Raw genomic sequence first — 20,165 nt, 5'->3', positions numbered from 1 at the left:
TGTTTGCTGACAGACTGGAGTTGCTCTTAGCTGGCTGGTGGGTAGTCTTGGTTTCCCCAGACGCCGGGAGATAAGGACAATGTGCTGGGGATCCACCTGGCTTTATTAAAGTTCCTATGCCGAACTCCGCATCACGCCGGATGCGACATGGCCAGGCATCCACACACCGAGCCGGAAAGCTGGGGAACAGAACATGGCCTGCTCGAATCCACAGCCACCCGAATCCCCACCCCACCTGCGGAACCAGCCGCAGCAACAGGGGAACAGAACCGGGTAGCTGCAGGAGGAAGACCGCACAGTCCAGACTGCCACCAGACTACATGCTGCTGTCCGAAGACAGTCTTCTGCCCTCAGGGAGCCCCACTAGGCCGTGCCAACGGGGGACCTGCAGCTGTATGGAAAAGGTATGAAAACTACCACCCCCAACCACCCCCTTCCTGTGTCCCGTGTACCTGGAAGTGTTGGTGCATTATACATTACCTGATCCGTGTCGAGGCCGTCCGCCATCTTGTGCCAAACGTCATCTTTGGACGCACGGCTGAATCGCTGCCGCCGCCCCCCCCCTCCGCCGCGTCATAACTGTGCTCAGCCGCGATTGGCTGAGCATAACTGTGCTGAGCAGCTGCTGACGCGGCGGAGGGGGGACGGCAGCAGCGATTTGGCCGTGCGTCCGAAGATGACGTTTGGCACAAGATGGCAGACGGCCTCGACACGGATCAGGTAATGTATAATGCACCACACACTTCCGGGTACACGGGCGGGGGTGGTGGGACACGGGGAGGGGGCCATTCACAGACATAACATACATTATAGAGTTGTATAACTTTGTGTGTTATTCTGTGAATAATTGCTGAGCGCCGCACTAACCCTTTAACCCTTTTTTGTAGTTAGATGTGCAGTGCATCTCTCTGCCTGCTGGAGCGCCCCTCAGCTGGCCGGGGGTGAGGAGTCCTGTGCACAGATCGCACTGGATATAGTCATCACTGACAGACGCACAAAAATCACACATACATGCTCAGGGTCTAGATTTAGGGGTCTCCACCAATCACTGACAGACTATCATTGGGAAGTCTGTTAAATCAGACAAAATCAGCTCTGCTACATCTGCAAGCAGGAAGATTGTTTATGCTGAAGGTCATATTATCTTGTCCCCCCGGATATGGAGACAATTCAGAGCCCCCTGTGGCAGTAACAGCGAGGGCCGCCAGTGACAGGGCAGAGGGATCAGTAAAGGATCACACCCCAACCAGCGCTGGAGTCCCCAATGACCTGACCGGCCCCTCCCTCCCGTACGGCTGTTGTCTCCCAGAGATGATAATGGCTGCCGGAATCCCACCTGGGGTCTCATCTACGCCAATGACAGAAGCACCAGGTGCCCCTATAATAATGGGGTGATGGGCTCCCACATCTGCACCCTTCCTAGCTACACTCCAAAGAGGGTGGTCCTCCTCTACAGCCTCAAAGCACCATGGGATGGGAGTAAGGTGGTCCATGTTACCTCAGACCCGGGGGGGGGGGGGGGGGGGTACTGACACACAAGGCGAAGCAATGGAAGAGAGAAAAGGTGAAGACCCCCGGGGCCGGGAAGATCTGATCTAACAAGAAACCTGAGGGTAACATATCCCATCATACATCCCATCACACACATCATACATCCCATCACACATCATACATCCCATCACACATCATACATCCCATCACACATCATACATCCCATCACACATCCCATCACACATCATACATCCCATCACACATCATACATCCCCACACACATCATACATCCCCACACACATCATACATCCCATCACACATCATACATCCCCACACACATCATACATCCCCACACACATCATACATCCCATCACACATCATACATCCCATCACACATCATACATCCCATCACACATCCCATCACACATCATACATCCCATCACACATCATACATCCCATCACACATCATACATCCCATCACACATCATACATCCCATCACACATCATACATCCCCACACATCATACATCCCCACACACATCATACATCCCATCACACATCATACATCCCCACACACATCATACATCCCATCACACACATCATACATCCCCACACACATCATACATCCCATCACACATCATACATCCCATCACACATCATACATCCCATCACACATCATACATCCCCACACACATCATACATCCCATCACACATCCCATCACACATCATACATCCCCACACATCATACATCCCATCACACACATCATACATCCCATCACACACATCATACATCCCCACACATCATACATCCCATCACACACATCATACATCCCCACACACATCATACATCCCCACACACATCATACATCCCATCACACACATCATACATCCCATCACACACATCATACATCCCATCATACATCATACATCCCCACACACATCATACATCCCATCACACATCATACATCCCCACACACATCATACATCCCATCACACACATCATACATCCCATCATACATTCCATCACACACATCATACATCCCATCACACACATCATACATCCCATCACACATCATACATCCCATCACACATCATACATCCCCACACACATCATACATCCCCACACACATCATACATCCCCAAACACATCATACATCCCATCATACATCCCATCACACACATCATACATCCCATCACACATCATACATCCCCACACACATCATACATCCCATCATACATCCCCACACATCATACATCCCATCATACATCCCATAACACATCATACATCCCATCACACACATCATACATCCCATCATACATCCCCAAACACATCATACATCCCATCATACATCCCATCACACACATCATACATCCCATCACACATCCCATATCCCATCATACATCCCCACACACATCATACATCCCCACATACATCATACATCCCATCATACATCCCCACACACATCATACATCCCCACACACATCATACATCCCATCACACATCCCATCACACACATCATACATCCCCACATACATCATACATCCCATCATACATCCCCACACACATCATACATCCCCACACACATCATACATCCCCACACCCATTATACATCCCCACACACATCATACATCCCCACACACATCATACATCCCATCATACATCCCATCACACACATTATACATCCCATCATACATCCCATCATACATCCCCACACACATCATACATCCCATCACACACATCATACATCCCATCACACATCATACATCCCATCATACATCCCCAAACACATCATACATCCCCACACCCATCATACATCCCCACACACATCATACATCCCCACACACATCATACATCCCCACACACATCATACATCCCCACACACATCATACATCCCATCACACACATCATACATCCCATCACACCCATCATACATCCCCACACCCATCATACATCCCCACACCCATCATACATCCCATCATACATCCCCACACACATCATACATCCCATCACACACATCATACATCCCATCATACATCCCCACACACACATCATACATCCCATCACACACACATCATACATCCCATCATACATCCCCACACACATCATACATCCCATCACACACATAATACATCCCCACACACATCATACATCCCATCATACATCCCCACACACATCATACATCCCATCACACACATCATACATCCCCACACACATCATACATCCCATCATACATCCCCACACACATCATACATCCCATCACACACATCATACATCCCCACACACATCATACATCCCATCATACATCCCATCACACACATCATACATCCCATCACACACATCATACATCCCATCACACACATCATACATCCCATCACACACATCATACATCCCATCACACATCATACATCCCATCACACACATCATACATCCCATCATACATCCCCAAACACATCATACATCCCATCATACATCCCCACACACATCATACATCCCCAAACACATCATACATCCCATCATACATCCCCACACACATCATACATCCCATCATACATCCCCACACACATCATACATCCCATCAGACACATCATACATCCCATAACACATCATAAATCCCATCATACATCCCCACACACATCATACATCCCATCATACATCCCCACACACATCATACATCCCATCAGACACATCATACATCCCCACACACATCATACATCCCATCAGACACATCATACATCCCCACACACATCATACATCCCATCATACATCCCCAAACACATCATACATCCCCACACACATCATACATCCCATCATACATCCCATCAGACACATCATACATCCCCACACACATCATACATCCCATCACACACATCATACATCCCATCACACACATAATACATCCCCACACACATCATACATCCCATCATACATCCCATCACACCCATCATACATCCCCACACACATCATACATCCCCACACACATCATACATCCCATCACACACATCATACATCCCATCATACATCCCCACACACACATCATACATCCCCACACACATCATACATCCCATCACACACATCATACATCCCCACACACATCATACATCCCATCATACATCCCATCACACACATCATACATCCCCACACACATCATACATCCCATCACACACATCATACATCCCCACACACATCATACATCCCATCACACACATCATACATCCCATCACACACATCATACATCCCATCACACACATCATACATCCCATCACACATCATACATCCCATCACACACATCATACATCCCATCATACATCCCCAAACACATCATACATCCCATCATACATCCCCAAACACATCATACATCCCATCATACATCCCCAAACACATCATACATCCCCACACACATCATACATCCCATCATACATCCCCAAACACATCATACATCCCATCATACATCCCCACACACATCATACATCCCCAAACACATCATACATCCCATCATACATCCCCACACACATCATACATCCCATCATACATCCCCACACACATCATACATCCCATCAGACACATCATACATCCCATCACACACATCATACATCCCATAACACATCATAAATCCCATCATACATCCCCACACACATCATACATCCCATCATACATCCCCACACACATCATACATCCCATCAGACACATCATACATCCCCACACACATCATACATCCCATCAGACACATCATACATCCCCACACACATCATACATCCCATCACACATCATACATCCCACCACACACCCATCATACATCCCCACACACATCATACATCCCCACACACATCATACATCCCATCACACATCATACATCCCCACATACATCATACATCGCATCATACATCCCCACACACATCATACATCCCATCATACATCCCCAAACACATCATACATCCCATCACACACATCATACATCCCATAACACATCATAAATCCCATCATACATCCCCACACTTATCATACATCCCATCATACATCCCCACACACATCTCACATCTCACCACACACATCATACATCTCATCATACATCCCACCACACACACACATCATACATCCAGTCATACATCCCATCAGACACATCATACATCCCACCACACATCCCATCATACATCCCCACACACATCATACATCCCATCATACATCCCATCACACCCATCATACATCCCCACACCCATCATACATCCCCACACACATCATACATCCCATCATACATCCCCACACACATCATACATCCCCACACATCATACATCCCATCATACATCCCCAAACACATCATACATCCCCACACCCATCATACATCCCATCACACACATCATACATCCCATCACACACATAATACATCCCCACACACATCATACATCCCATCATACATCCCATCACACCCATCATACATCCCCACACCCATCATACATCCCCACACACATCATACATCCCATCATACATCCTCACACACATCATACATCCCATCACACACATCATACATCCCATCATACATCCCCACACACACATCATCCATCCCATCATACATCCCCACACACACACATCATACATCCCATCACACACATCATACATCCCATCATACATCCCCACACACATCATACATCCCATCACACACATCATACATCCCCACACACATCATACATCCCATCATACATCCCATCACACACATCATACATCCCATCACACACATCATACATCCCATCACACATCATACATCCCATCACACACATCATACATTCCATCATACATCCCCAAACACATCATACATCCCATCATACATCCCCAAACACATCATACATCCCATCATACATCCCCACACACATCATACATCCCCAAACACATCATACATCCCATCATACATCCCCACACACATCATACATCCCATCATACATCCCCACACACATCATACATCCCATCAGACACATCATACATCCCATCACACACATCATACATCCCATAACACATCATAAATCCCATCATACATCCCCACACACATCATACATCCCATCAGACACATCATACATCCCCACACACATCATACATCCCATCAGACACATCATACATCCCCACACACATCATACATCCCATCCCACCACACACCCATCATACATCCCCACACACATCATACATCCCCACACATCATACATCCCATCACACATCATACATCGCATCATACATCCCCACACACATCATACATCCCATCATACATCCCCAAACACATCATACATCCCATCATACATCCCATCACACACATCATACATCCCATAACACATCATAAATCCCATCATACATCCCCACACACATCATACATCCCATCATACATCCCCACACACATCTCACATCTCACCACACACATCATACATCCCCACACACATCATACATCCCATCATACATCCCCACACACATCATACATCCCCAAACACATCATACATCCCATCATACATCCCCACACACATCATACATCCCATCATACATCCCCACACACATCATACATCCCATCAGACACATCATACATCCCATCACACACATCATACATCCCATAACACATCATAAATCCCATCATACATCCCCACACACATCATACATCCCATCAGACACATCATACATCCCCACACACATCATACATCCCATCAGACACATCATACATCCCCACACACATCATACATCCCATCCCACCACACACCCATCATACATCCCCACACACATCATACATCCCCACACATCATACATCCCATCACACATCATACATCGCATCATACATCCCCACACACATCATACATCCCATCATACATCCCCAAACACATCATACATCCCATCATACATCCCATCACACACATCATACATCCCATAACACATCATAAATCCCATCATACATCCCCACACACATCATACATCCCATCATACATCCCCACACACATCTCACATCTCACCACACACATCATACATCCCCACACACATCATACATCCCATCAGACACATCATACATCCCACCACACACACACATCATACATCCAGTCATACATCCCATCAGACACATCATACATCCCACCACACATCCCATCATACATCCCCACACACATCATACATCCCATCATACATCCCCACACACATCATACATCCCATCAGACACATCATACATCCCACCACACATCCCATCATACATCCCACCATACATCTCACCACACACATCATACATCCCCACACACATCATACATCCCATCAGACACATCATACATCCCACCACACATCCCATCATACATCCCACCATACACATCATACATCCCATCATACATCCCACCACACATCCCATCATACATCCCCACACACATCATACATCCCATCACACACATCATACATCCCATCACACACATCATACATCCCATCACACATCATACATCCCATCACACATCCCATCATACATCCCCACACACATCCCATCATACATCCCCACACACATCATACATCCCACCACACATCCCATCATACATCCCCACACACATCATACATCCCATCATACATCCCCACACACATCATACATCCCATCACACATCATACATCCCACCACACATCCCATCATACATCCCACCATACATCTCACCACACACATCATACATCTCGTTATACATCATACATCTCATCATACATCCCACCATACACATCATACATCTCATTATACATCCCACCACACACACACACACACACACACACACACACACACACACACACACACACACACACACTCACACTCATCATACATCCAGTCATACATCCCATCACACACCGCTGCCGCCTTCCTCTCTTTACAATAAATAGACGCGGCTCCTTTAAGATGAGCCGCAGCTGGTGCTGAAGCTGAGCATGCTGGGAGCGGCCTGTGTGTGTGAGGAGAATAGGATCAGCGGTGATCGGGCTCAGCTGGTACATGGAGGGACCGTATGGGCGACCGGGGACCGGAGGCGGGACAGGTGAGTGAGCGGGACACTGCTCTGCTCACCCCGGTGATGGGGACCCTGAGGGGGTAGAGCGACACAGAGACCCGGGAAAGTTGTCACCCGATTCGCCTGATGCAGCTGCAGAGCCGTGGAGGTGTGAGCCGCAGCGTGTGTACCTAACTGTGAGGAGAGAGCGCGCGCCGCCGCGTGTACCGAACTGTGAGGAGAGAGCGCGCGCCGCCGCGTGTACCGAACTGTGAGGAGAGAGCGCGCGCCGCCGCGTGTACCGAACTGTGAGGAGAGAGCGCGCCGCCGCGTGTACCTAACTGTGAGGAGAGAGCGCGCCGCCGCGTGTACCTAACTGTGAGGAGAGAGCGCGCCGCCGCGTGTACCTAACTGTGAGGAGAGAGAGAGCCGCAGCGTGTGTACCGGACTGTGAGGAGAGAGCGCGCCGCCGCGTGTACCTAACTGTGAGGAGAGAGCGCGCCGCCGCGTGTGTACCGGACTGTGAGAGGAGAGAGAGCCGCAGCGTGTACCGAACTGTGAGGAGAGAGAGCCGCCGCGTGTGTACCGAACTGTGAGGAGAGAGAGAGCCGCAGCGTGTACCGAACTGTGAGGAGAGAACCGCAGCGTGTACCTAACTGTGAGGAGAGAGAGAGCCGCCGTGCGTGTACCGGACTGTGAGGAGAGAGAGTGCCGCCGTGCGTGTACCGGACTGTGAGAGGAGAGAGAGCCGCCGCGTGTACCGAACTGTGAGGAGAGAGAGAGCCGCAGCGTGTACCGAACTGTGAGGAGAGAGAGCCGCCGCGTGTACTGAACTGTGAGGAGAGAGAGAGCCGCCGCGTGTACCGAACTGTGAGGAGAGAGAGAGCCGCCGCGTGTACCGGACTGTGAGGAGAGAGAGAGCCGCCGCGTGTGTACCGGACTGTGAGGAGAGAGAGAGCCGCCGCGTGTGTACCGGACTGTGAGGAGAGAGAGAGCCGCCGCGTGTGTACCGGACTGTGAGGAGAGAACCGCCGCGTGTGTACCTAACTGTGAGGAGAGAGCGCGCCGCGTGTACCGAACTGTGAGGAGAGAGAGAGCCGCAGCGTGTGTACCGGACTGTGAGGAGAGAACCGCCGCGTGTGTACCGGACTGTGAGGAGAGAGAGAGAGCCGCCGCGTGTGTACCGAACTGTGAGGAGAGAGAGAGAGCCGCCGCGTGTGTACCGAACTGTGAGGAGAGAGAGAGAGCCGCCGCGTGTGTACCGAACTGTGAGGAGAGAGAGCCGCCGCGTGTGTACCGAACTGTGAGGAGAGAGAGCCGCAGCGTGTGTACCGAACTGTGAGGAGAGAGAGCCGCAGCGTGTACCGAACTGTGAGGAGAGAGAGCCGCAGCGTGTACCGAACTGTGAGGAGAGAGAGCCGCAGCGTGTACCGAACTGTGAGGAGAGAGAGCCGCAGCGTGTACCGAACTGTGAGGAGAGAGAGCCGCAGCGTGTACCGAACTGTGAGGAGAGAGAGCCGCAGCGTGTACCGAACTGTGAGGAGAGAGCGCGCCGCCGCGTGTACCGGATTGTGAGGAGAGAACCGCAGCGTGTATCGGACTGTGAGGAGAGAGAGAGAGAGAGCGCCACCGCGTGTACCGAACTGTGAGGAGAGAACCGCAGCGTGTGTACCGGACTGTGAGAGGAGAGAGAGCCGCAGCGTGTATCGGACTGTGGGGAGAGAGAGACAGACACACACACACACACACACAGAGACAGATACTGCCGCGCGCACCGGACTGTGAGGAGAGAGCGCTGCCGCGCGTGTACCGGACTGTGAGGCGAGAGCCGCCGCGTGTACCGAACTGTGAGGGGAGAGAGACGCCGTGTGTACCGAACTGTGAGGAGAGAGAGAGAGTGCCGCCGTGCATGTACCGGACTGTGAGGAGAGAGCGCGCCGCCGCGTGTAGCGGACTGTGAGGAGACAGAGCGCGCCGCCGCGTGTACCGAACTGTGAGGAGAGAGAGACACGCCGCTGCCGCGTGTACCGGACTGTGAGGAGAGAGAGAGCTGCCGCGTGTACCGGACTGTGAGGAGAGAGAGAGAGCCGCCACGTGCGTACCGGACTGTGAGGAGAGAACCGCAGCGTGTACCAGACTGTGAGGAGAGAGAGAGACGCCGCGTGTGTGCGTACCGGACTGTGAGGAGAGAACCGCAGCGTGTGTACCGGACTGTGAGGAGAGGAGTGAGATTCAGGGGTCAGAGCTCTGACTTTCTTAATGGTGCGTTTACACAGATTATTTGCCAAAGATTTAAAGGGGTTGTCCGGCGAAAAAAAATTATTCACAGAATAACACACATTACAAAGTTATACAACTTTGTAATGTATGTTATGTCTGTGAATGGCCCCCTTCCCCGTGTTTCCCCCCACCCACGCTAGACCCGGAAGTGTGGTGCATTATACTCACCGCATGTCGTGTCGTCCACGGTCTCCGAACGTCAGCAGTGACGTCTTCTTCGGGAGCTTGGCGGATCTTCCCGAGTGCCGGCCACCCTCTGCAGCGTCATCCGAAGCTCAGCCGCGATTGGCTGAGCATAACTGTGCTCAGCCAATCGCGGCTGAGCGGCTGATGACGCGGCCACGTCATCAGCTGCTCAGCCGCGATTGGCTGAGCACAGTTATGCTCAGCCAATCGCGGCTGAGCTTCGGATGACGCTGCAGAGGGCGGCCGGCACTCGGGAAGATCCGCCAAGCTCCCGAAGAAGACGTCACTGCTGACGATCGGAGACCGTGGTCGGCACGCGACAGGTAATGTATAGCGCACCACACTTCCGGGTACACGGGTGGGGGTGGTGGGACACGGGGAAGGGGGCCATTCACAGACATAACATACATTACAAAGTTGTATAACTTTGTAATGTGTGTTATTCTGTGAATAATTTTTTTTCGCCGGACAACCTTTTTGTCCTGATCTTTGTTTATAGTCCGTTCCTGACTTTAGGCCCTATTCCACGAACGAATATTGGCCGTATTCGGCGGATATCGGCTGCTATGGACGATAATCGTCCCGTGGAATAGAGTGCAACGATCAGCCGACATCGTGCTGATACAGCAGCGATCTGCTGCGGCGGGTCCATTGAATAGGAGGCAGCAGATGCTGCTTTATCCTATGGGTTGCCCGGGCGATCAGCGATCACCCGGGCAGCCCCTCCCGCAGCTCCCCGCCGCCCCTCCCACACTCACCCGCTCGCTGCTGCCGCGTTGAATAGCGGCGGCAGCGAGCGGGAAACGAGCACTGAGAACGCTTGTTTGCTCCTCTAGACGACCTATGGAATAGGGGCATTTGGCTTCAAATCTTTGGCAGATAATCGTTCTGTGTAAACTTGGCATAAGACTTAGGCTGGGTTCACACTACGTATATTTCAGTCAGTATTGTGGTCCTCATATTGCAACCAAAACCAGGAGTGGATTAAAAACACAGAAAGCGAAGTCTGGAGGGAAACCTTTTTTAAGGTGATGCATAGCGCTTACTTTGGTTTCAACCTACCGGCTTCACCTCTGTACCCGAACCGAATCCTGCACTGTCCTAAGTGCCGGACCCCGGCCACGGATTTCTGGCACGGTATATGGTCCTGCTCTCTGTCCCAGTCCTTCTGGAAGGAGGTTATTCTGTTTATAGCCAGACATTGGAAACTGACACTCCCTGACGATCCCCTCCCCTTGGTTTTCCAGTCCATCGACTCTACAATTGTTGATGCCTCTGGGATGAAGCGGGTGCCGCCCTTGGTTCATGGTGTACTACTGATAGCCAAAAGGATACTGCTTTGGGAGTGGCTCAATTCCTCCCCACCCACGCTATCTATGGTGGTTGAAGATCTGAAGGCCTTTTTGGCAGCGGACCGCTTGGAAGCGGAACGTAATACTGAGAAACACGCGAAGCAGTTTTTCCTTAAATGGAGGACGTTTCTTCTGACGCATTTTACGAGAGAGCAAGTCCACTCTTTTGTATATCCCTACAGGTTTTCCACCTGGTACCTGACGGAAGACCTTAAAGATGCATTGGGACCTGGTTGAGGTGGCTTATAGTGTGAGGTCGACCTTGGCAGGATAGCATTCCATGAGACCCTTTCTGTGACCCTTGTTGAGCTCTTCCCTGCTTCCCTCCCTTCCCTTCCCGGGGTGCATTGTATTGATGTGTGTGGTGTAGTGTTTTTTTATTATTATTTATTATTATTTTCTCCCTTTCCTCTTCTTTTCTCTTTCTCTTTCTTCTCCTTTTCTCTCTGCCAGGCACTGTTGGCACCTTGGGGGTGACACAGATGTTACTGGTAGCCCAGTCCCTGAACAGTAGGGCACATTTAGAACTGCCCCACTCTTTAGGGTCTTTAAGGCCTTTAGGACTAAATCTAGAGTTTGTGCTCTGATATATACCTGACAATCTTTGTTCCAGCGAATTTCTGTTGTGATGCTTTTACTTGTTTAATTACTGTTTGCATTGGCTTTAGATATTCGAACCTGTCCGGTTATTTTTTACTCATACTGTTTCTACGATAAAACAAAAAATGGGCGCTGCGACGCCAATATGGTTTTCACTGTTTTGGCGGAGTGCTAATAAAAATATATTAAAAAAAAAAAAAACACAGAAAGGCTCTGTTCACACAATGGTGAAATTGAGTGGATGGCCGCCATATAACAGTAAGTAACTGCCATTATTTCAATATAACAGCCGTTGTTTTAAAATAACAGCAAATATTTGCCATTAAATGGCGGCCATCCACTCAATTTCAACATTGTGTGAACAGATCCTTTCTGTGTTTTCAATCCACTCCTGGTTTTGGTTGCAATATGAGGACCACAATACTGACTGAAATATACGTAGTGTGAACCCAGCCTCAAAGTGTAACTCATTTCAGGGCCATTTTTCTGAAAACATTTAATATCAACAGTACAAGCGATTTTAAGAAATTCTGTAATAGGTTTTATGTACTAATAGAGTTTCCTTCTGTAGTGAAAAAGCAATCTCCCAGCCTCCCCCCTCACATCAGATGAAGCAGGATTTCTGTCTCCATTATGTGGCTATGGAGAGGGGAGGGGCTGTTAGGAGTGACTGAGCACGGAGGATTTCTGCAAAGCACAACACCCTGCAGTCTTCTCTCAGTAAGTTCATAGATAAGCACTGACCTTTCTGACACCTGCATTTAGCGGTTTAGGTGCCCAGAGAGTCTACAAACAGCTGACCTTCATGTCACCTCTTCCTGCTCCCTCATCTATCTCAGCCCCTCCCCCCTTCATAGGCTTACAATGGAGAGAGCAGAGCCCGTCTTCACCTGCTTCTCTGTAATGAAGACGTGTTTGCCTGATAATGCACAGATAAGGAGTCAGGGGGGGAGGCTGGGAGATTGCTTCTTGAGTACAGAAGGAGGCTTTTTTGGCTGATGAAACCTATTACAGAGTTTCTTAAAATCGCTTATACTACTGATTTCTGCAATAAAAAAAAACATGACAGTTATGCTTTAACCCCTAGACGACCCAGGGCGTATAGTTACGCCATGGAAGTCTGTCCCCAGACGACCTAGGGCGTAACTGTACGCCCTGGGTGTTTCTCCCGCTATGAAGCGTGCTCCGGAGCGGAGCGCGCTTCATAGCAGGTGGGGGCCGGCTGCAGTGAGCAGCCGGGACCTCACCGGTAATGACACGCTGCAGCGATTGCATTAAGTGTAAGTGCATTAAGTGTAAGTGACAGGGGGAGTCCCCTGTCACTTACCGATCGGGACCTGCGGGGGTCCCGATCGGTAAAACGGACTGCAGGAGGTCTCTCACCTGCCTCCATGCGGTCCGATCGGCGATCTCCTACTCTAAGCCTGCACAGGCAGGCTCAATGAGCAGATCGCCGATAACACTGATCAATGCTATGCCTATGGCATAGCATTCATCAGTGTAGAAATCAGACTAATGTATGTACAAGTCCCCCAAAGGGACTTCAAATGTGTAAAAAAAAAAAAGTTAAAAACACTAACACACTACCCCAAAACCCCTCCCCCAATAAAAGTTGAAATCACCCCCCTTTCCCATTATATTAATAAAACATATAAAAATAAATAAATAGATAAACATATAATATACCGTAGCGTGCGTAATTGTCCGATCTATTAAAATATAACAAGCGTCATTGCGAATGGTAAACGGCGTACACGAAAAGAGGGAAAAAAGTGCGCGGATTACCGATTTTATGTTACATTATATATATAAAAAAATTAATAAAAAGTGATCAAAACGTCTGATCTTCACAAATATGGTATTAATAAAAACTAGAGATCATGGCGGAAAAAATGACACCCCATACAGCCCCGTAGGTGAATTATTTATAATTAATTGCCAAAAAAAAGGATTTCATTTAAAAAATATATATAACATTAGAGAATCTGTGTAACCTGCATATGGTTGTGTTCGGGCTGACCTATAGAATAATTGTATCATGTCGCTGTTACCATATAGTGCATTACGTAGACACAGGAACCCCCCAAACGTTACCATATTGCATTCTTTTTTGCGATTTCACCAATTTATATCTTCATAAATAATATATGTGGGGTTCCATCATACATGTTATGGTAAAATGAATGACGCCATTACACAGTACAACTATTCCTGTAACAAATAAGCCCTTACATGGCCTTGTAGATAAAAAACTGAAAGTGCTAGAGCTCTTAGAAGGGGAGGAGGGAAAAACGGAAACACTAAGATCAAAATTTGCGCGGTCCACTGGGTCATTTTGGGCCTGGTCCTCAAATGGTTAAAGGGAACCAATCAGCCTGATTGGGTTGATTTGTTTCCCAGGAGCGCTGTATAAAGCTCCTGCAGCAGCCATGGCATGTACCGGCCGCTGAAGAAGCTTTATACCAGGGGAAATGCGTTTTATTCCCCCTGTGGCTGACATTTTCCTCGGGTATAAAGCTTCTCCAGCAGCCGTGGCCGGTACATGCCATGGCTGCTGCTGGAGCTTTATACAGCGCTCCTGGGAACCATATCAGCGGTTCCCTTTAACATAGTATTGCCCTCCCCCTTATATAGTATATAGCTGTAGGGATCAGGATAAAGGGGGATTCTGATCATAGGGTGGGTTCACACTACGGAATTCTCACGGATAAAGCCTGCGAAATTCCATCGGCTGTCCGCGCGCCTTTCCGCCGGCTCCATAGACACCATTCTATGGGCCGGCGTATTCCGCTATCCGCCAAAAGAAGTAACATGTCCCTTCTTTCGGTGGGTAGCGGAATACGCCGGCCCATAGTCCAGGGTTTCTGTAGTTACATGGTACTGTCACTGCACTGCATCAGTGTTTCTGTAGTTACATGGTACTGTTACTGCAGTGCATCAGTGCTTCTGTAGTTACATGGTACTGTCACTGCACTGCATCAGTGCTTCTGTAGTTACATGGTACTGTCACTGCACTGCATCAGTGTTTCTGTAGTTACATGGTACTGTCACTGCACTGCATCAGTGTTTCTGTAGTTACATGGTACTGTCACTGCACTGCATCAGTGTTTCTGTAGTTACATGGTACTGTCACTGCACTGCATCAGTGTTTCTGTAGTTACATGGTACTGTCACTGCACTGCATCAGTGTTTCTGTAATTACATGGTACTGTCACTAGACTGCATCAGTGTTTCTGTAGTTACATGGTACTGTCACTAGACTGCATCAGTGTTGTAGTTACATGGTACTGTCACTGCACTGCATCAGTGTTTCTGTAGTTACATGGTACTGTCACTGCACTGAATCAGTGTTTCTGTAGTTACATGGTACTGTCAATGCACTGCATCAGTGTTTCTGTAGTTACATGGTACTGTCACTGCACTGAATCAGTGTTTCTGTAGTTACATGGTACTGTCACTGCACTGCATCAGTGTTTCTGTAGTTACATGGTACTGTCACTGCACTGAATCAGTGTTTCTGTAGTTACATGGTACTGTCACTGCACTGAATCAGTGTTTCTGTAGTTACATGGTACTGTCACTGCACTGAATCAGTGTTTCTGTAGTTACATGGTACTGTCACTGCACTGAATCAGTGTTTCTGTAGTTACATGGTACTGTCACTGCACTGCATCAGTGTTTCTGTAGTTACATGGTACTGTCACTGCACTGCATCAGTGTTTCTGTAGTTACATGGTACTGTCACTGCACTGCATCAGTGTTTCTGTAGTTACATGGTACTGTCACTGCACTGAATCAGTGTTTCTGTAGTTACATGGTACTGTCATGGTATTGGCATGATACTACAATAGCCTTAGTGTTCCTGCACTTCTGATTGTGTTATGTATGATATCATGTGAGTGTGCTGGCTGTAGTCATATCACTGTGGTTGTCACCTTAGATTTATTGTGATGGTGGATTTGGCAGGAACCCATGTACGTGTCCCTCATCTCTATAGATGTCAGTAGGTAAGCATGGCAGGTAGGTGGTATTATCCTGGTGTCATCCACGTGTCCCTCATCTCTCTATTTCTGGGCATTTCCCTGTGTGTTTTGCCGGTCGTTTTCTGGGTGATATCACTCATCCTGTCGCCCGTATCGGTACATATCGCTCATCACGTGGCCCGTATCGGCACATATCACTCATCACGTGGCCCGTATTGGCACATATCGCTGATCACGTGGCCCGTATCGGCACACATATCGCTGATCACGTGGCCCGTATCGGCACACATATCGCTTATCACGTGGCCCGTATCGGCACATATCGCTTATCACGTGGCCGTATCGGCACATATCGCTTATCACGTGGCCGTATCGGCACATATAGCTCATCACGTGGCCCATATCGGCACATATCGCTCATCACGTGGCCCGTATCGGCACATATCGCTCATCACGTCGCCCATATCGGTACAGAATCTATAATTCACTGGTTTTGTTTTTCAGCGCACGTGTGATCGGAGACTTTGTGGCGACTCAGTGATGTGCAGCTTTGCAGACCCCACAATGAATCAGGTGAGTGCCCCATTCACTCAAAAAACTTTACTGCCTATAAGATGATTTCTAAGTTATCCCCTTTCCCCAGATGGCTCTTGATGGTGGCCATGTTGTCCACAAGTGTGTGTGTGTGTCTTAGGTTGGTTCTCTGATCAGTACCCCACCACCTTATGATGCACCTTACCGAGCAGATACAAAATGGCTGACGATGCTCAGGTAACAGTATGATGCAATTGCCTGAATGACACTTTCCATCCCATCGGTTAGCGGTGCCCTCTCCCATCGGCTTGCCCTGTAGCGGTGCCCTCTCCCATCGGTTAGCCCCGTAGCGGTGCCCTCTCCCATCGGTTAGCCCCGTAGCGGTGCCCTCTCCCATCGGTTAGCCCCGTAGCGGTGCCCTCTCCCATCGGTTAGCCCGGTAGCGGTGCCCTCTCCCATCGGCTAGCCCCGTAGCGGTGCCCTCTCCCATCGGCTAGCCCCGTAGCGGTGCCCTCTCCCATCGGCTAGCCCCGTAGCGGCGCCCTCTCCCATCGGTTAGCCCCGTAGCGGTGCCCTCTCCCATCGGCTAGCCCCGTAGCGGTGCCCTCTCCCATCGGTTAGCCCCGTAGCGGTGCCCTCTCCCATCGGTTAGCCCCGTAGCGGTGCCCTCTCCCATCGGTTAGCCCCGTAGCGGTGCCCTCTCCCATCGGTTAGCCCCGTAGCGGTGCCCTCTCCCATCGGTTAGCCCCGTAGCGGTGCCCTCTCCCATCGGTTAGCCCCGTAGCGGTGCCCTCTCCCATCGGCTAGCCCCGTAGCGGTGCCCTCTCCCATCGGCTAGCCCCGTAGCGGTGCCCTCTCCCATCGGCTAGCCCCGTAGCGGTGCCCTCTCCCATCGGCTAGCCCCGTAGCGGTGCCCTCTCCCATCGGCTAGCCCCGTAGCGGTGCCCTCTCCCATCGGCTAGCCCCGTAGCGGTGCCCTCTCCCATCGGCTAGCCCCGTAGCGGTGCCCTCTCCCATCGGCTAGCCCCGTAGCGGTGCCCTCTCCCATCGGCTAGCCCCGTAGCGGTGCCCTCTCCCATCGGCTAGCCCCGTAGCGGTGCCCTCTCCCATCGGCTAGCCCCGTAGCCTTATCCCAGAAACTGTTTAACGCAGCGTTTTCACCAATATGATGAGAATTTGGTGGGGATTTCGGGCAATATTCTAAGTATATGCCGCTACACATGCAGTGCAGGTTTATGGGGCTTCTTCTCACCCTGTACACATGCCGGCAGATTTTTGGCCACCATGGAAATAAATGTGTAAAAAATAGTTGCATGCTAATATTCTCTTGGTCGCCCCCCCCCTTGGGGATTGACCTCAGTGGGTGACCAGGTATCTGCCAGTCCCTATAGAATGTCCCAGGGTCAGAGGTCAAGGGGTTATCATACAGATATGATGCATTTGGCTTGGGGGATTGTAGTTAGAAGATTTTTTGTGATAATTTTCTCTATTGTATTGATGCTGTGACTTGTAGGATGCAGTGAAGCCTCCCGAGCTGGCAGAGACATTGGCGGAAGTGCCTGAACATGTCCGCAGAGGGCTCCCTGAGGAGGTCTTGCTTGCTCCCTCTGCTGTGGATAAAATACGACTGGGTAAGTGGATCACAATAACCTATTTCCCTCCGAGCTCCAATTCATGTTGTTCCCAATAGAGAGAGCCTGCTGGCCATGTCGGCTGAAACGTCATAGGGTGCCCAGTGTGTGACCGCTATGAGAGGAGGTTTGTGAACTCTTCATAATATTCTATATTTCTGTATAATTTGACCTAAAACTCAATAAAGAACCAAATCAAACAAAAACAGAGCTGGTCATTTATTTAATGAGGTAAATGATCAAATATCGAGTATCTGTGAGTGGTAAAAGTATGTGAACCATTGCTTGTACAGTAATATCTGCATCTAAACCTTCCTGGTAATTGGTGATCAGTCCTGCGGATCGGCCTGGAGGAATTGTAGCCACTCCTCAGCACAGCTTCAGCTCTGCTATGCCGGTGCTTACTACAGGTCCTTCCACATTTGTACTAGATTGAAGGGGTCGGCCACTTAATAGAAAAATTGCTCAGTTTACAGTATTAGTAAGTGTACTCACTTTATATGCTGACAGCTGCTCCCTGTACTCACTGTATATACTGACAGCCGCTCCCTGTACTCACTTTATATACTGACAGCGGCTCCCTGTACTCACTGTATATACTGACAGCAGCTCCCTGTGTACTCACTGTATATACTGACAGCAGCTCCCTGTGCACTCACTGTATATACTGACAGCAGCTCCCTGTGTACTCACTTTATATACTGACAGCAGCTCCCTGTGCACTCACTGTATATACTGACAGTGTCAGGACCAGTCACACCAAACACACAGAGACAGTGAGCCCTGAGCTCAGCCCCACCCACTGTCCCTACCTAATTGCCGCAATCTGCCCTAAAATGGCAGCGGACAACTTAGCGGCGATCCCTGGCCTGGATACGTGAAACAATAGACAAGACAAAACAAACAAACACAATAAGAATGGTCAACAATCCGGGTCACAACAGTCTGGCAGCAAAGGTACAAAATCAGGATCCAAAAGAGTAGTCAAATAACAGGCAATATGGTCGGGGGCATGCAGCAAGCAAGTGAGGTCAAAAGATACAAGGCAGAAATCAGGAGAAACCAGAAACCAGAACACACAAGCAGGCAGAGACTAAGTCAATAACCGGCAAGGCACAGGCAGAAACAGCTAACTAAAATAGGAGACCAGGA

The 20,165-nt window shown here is 49.4% G+C and overlaps 1 protein-coding gene across 9 annotated transcripts in view; it reads left to right on the top strand.

Moving 5' to 3' along the window:
* The first annotated feature begins 8,394 nt into the window (after positions 1–8,394).
* Positions 8,395–20,165, top strand: part of PRDM2 (PR/SET domain 2) — a 174,907-nt gene continuing 163,136 nt past the window's right edge. For 2 of the 9 annotated variants that reach the window (XM_069946892.1, XM_069946893.1), the window contains exons 1-3: positions 8,395–8,495; positions 17,353–17,421; positions 18,896–19,013. In XM_069946892.1, the coding sequence (XP_069802993.1) occupies positions 8,466–8,495; positions 17,353–17,421; positions 18,896–19,013 (217 nt within the window). In that variant the 5' untranslated portion in view covers positions 8,395–8,465. Of the gene's footprint in view, positions 8,496–8,785; positions 8,861–8,911; positions 8,933–13,569; positions 13,586–16,786; positions 16,873–17,352; positions 17,422–17,542; positions 17,620–18,895; positions 19,014–20,165 lie in introns of those variants that run through there. The other 7 variants (XM_069946894.1, XM_069946899.1, XM_069946895.1 and 4 more) reach the window with 6 other exon arrangements.

Source organism: Dendropsophus ebraccatus, chromosome 12, assembly GCF_027789765.1.
Source record: "Dendropsophus ebraccatus isolate aDenEbr1 chromosome 12, aDenEbr1.pat, whole genome shotgun sequence".
NCBI lineage: Eukaryota > Metazoa > Chordata > Amphibia > Anura > Hylidae > Dendropsophus > Dendropsophus ebraccatus.
This window is presented reverse-complemented; position numbering and strand designations above follow the sequence as displayed.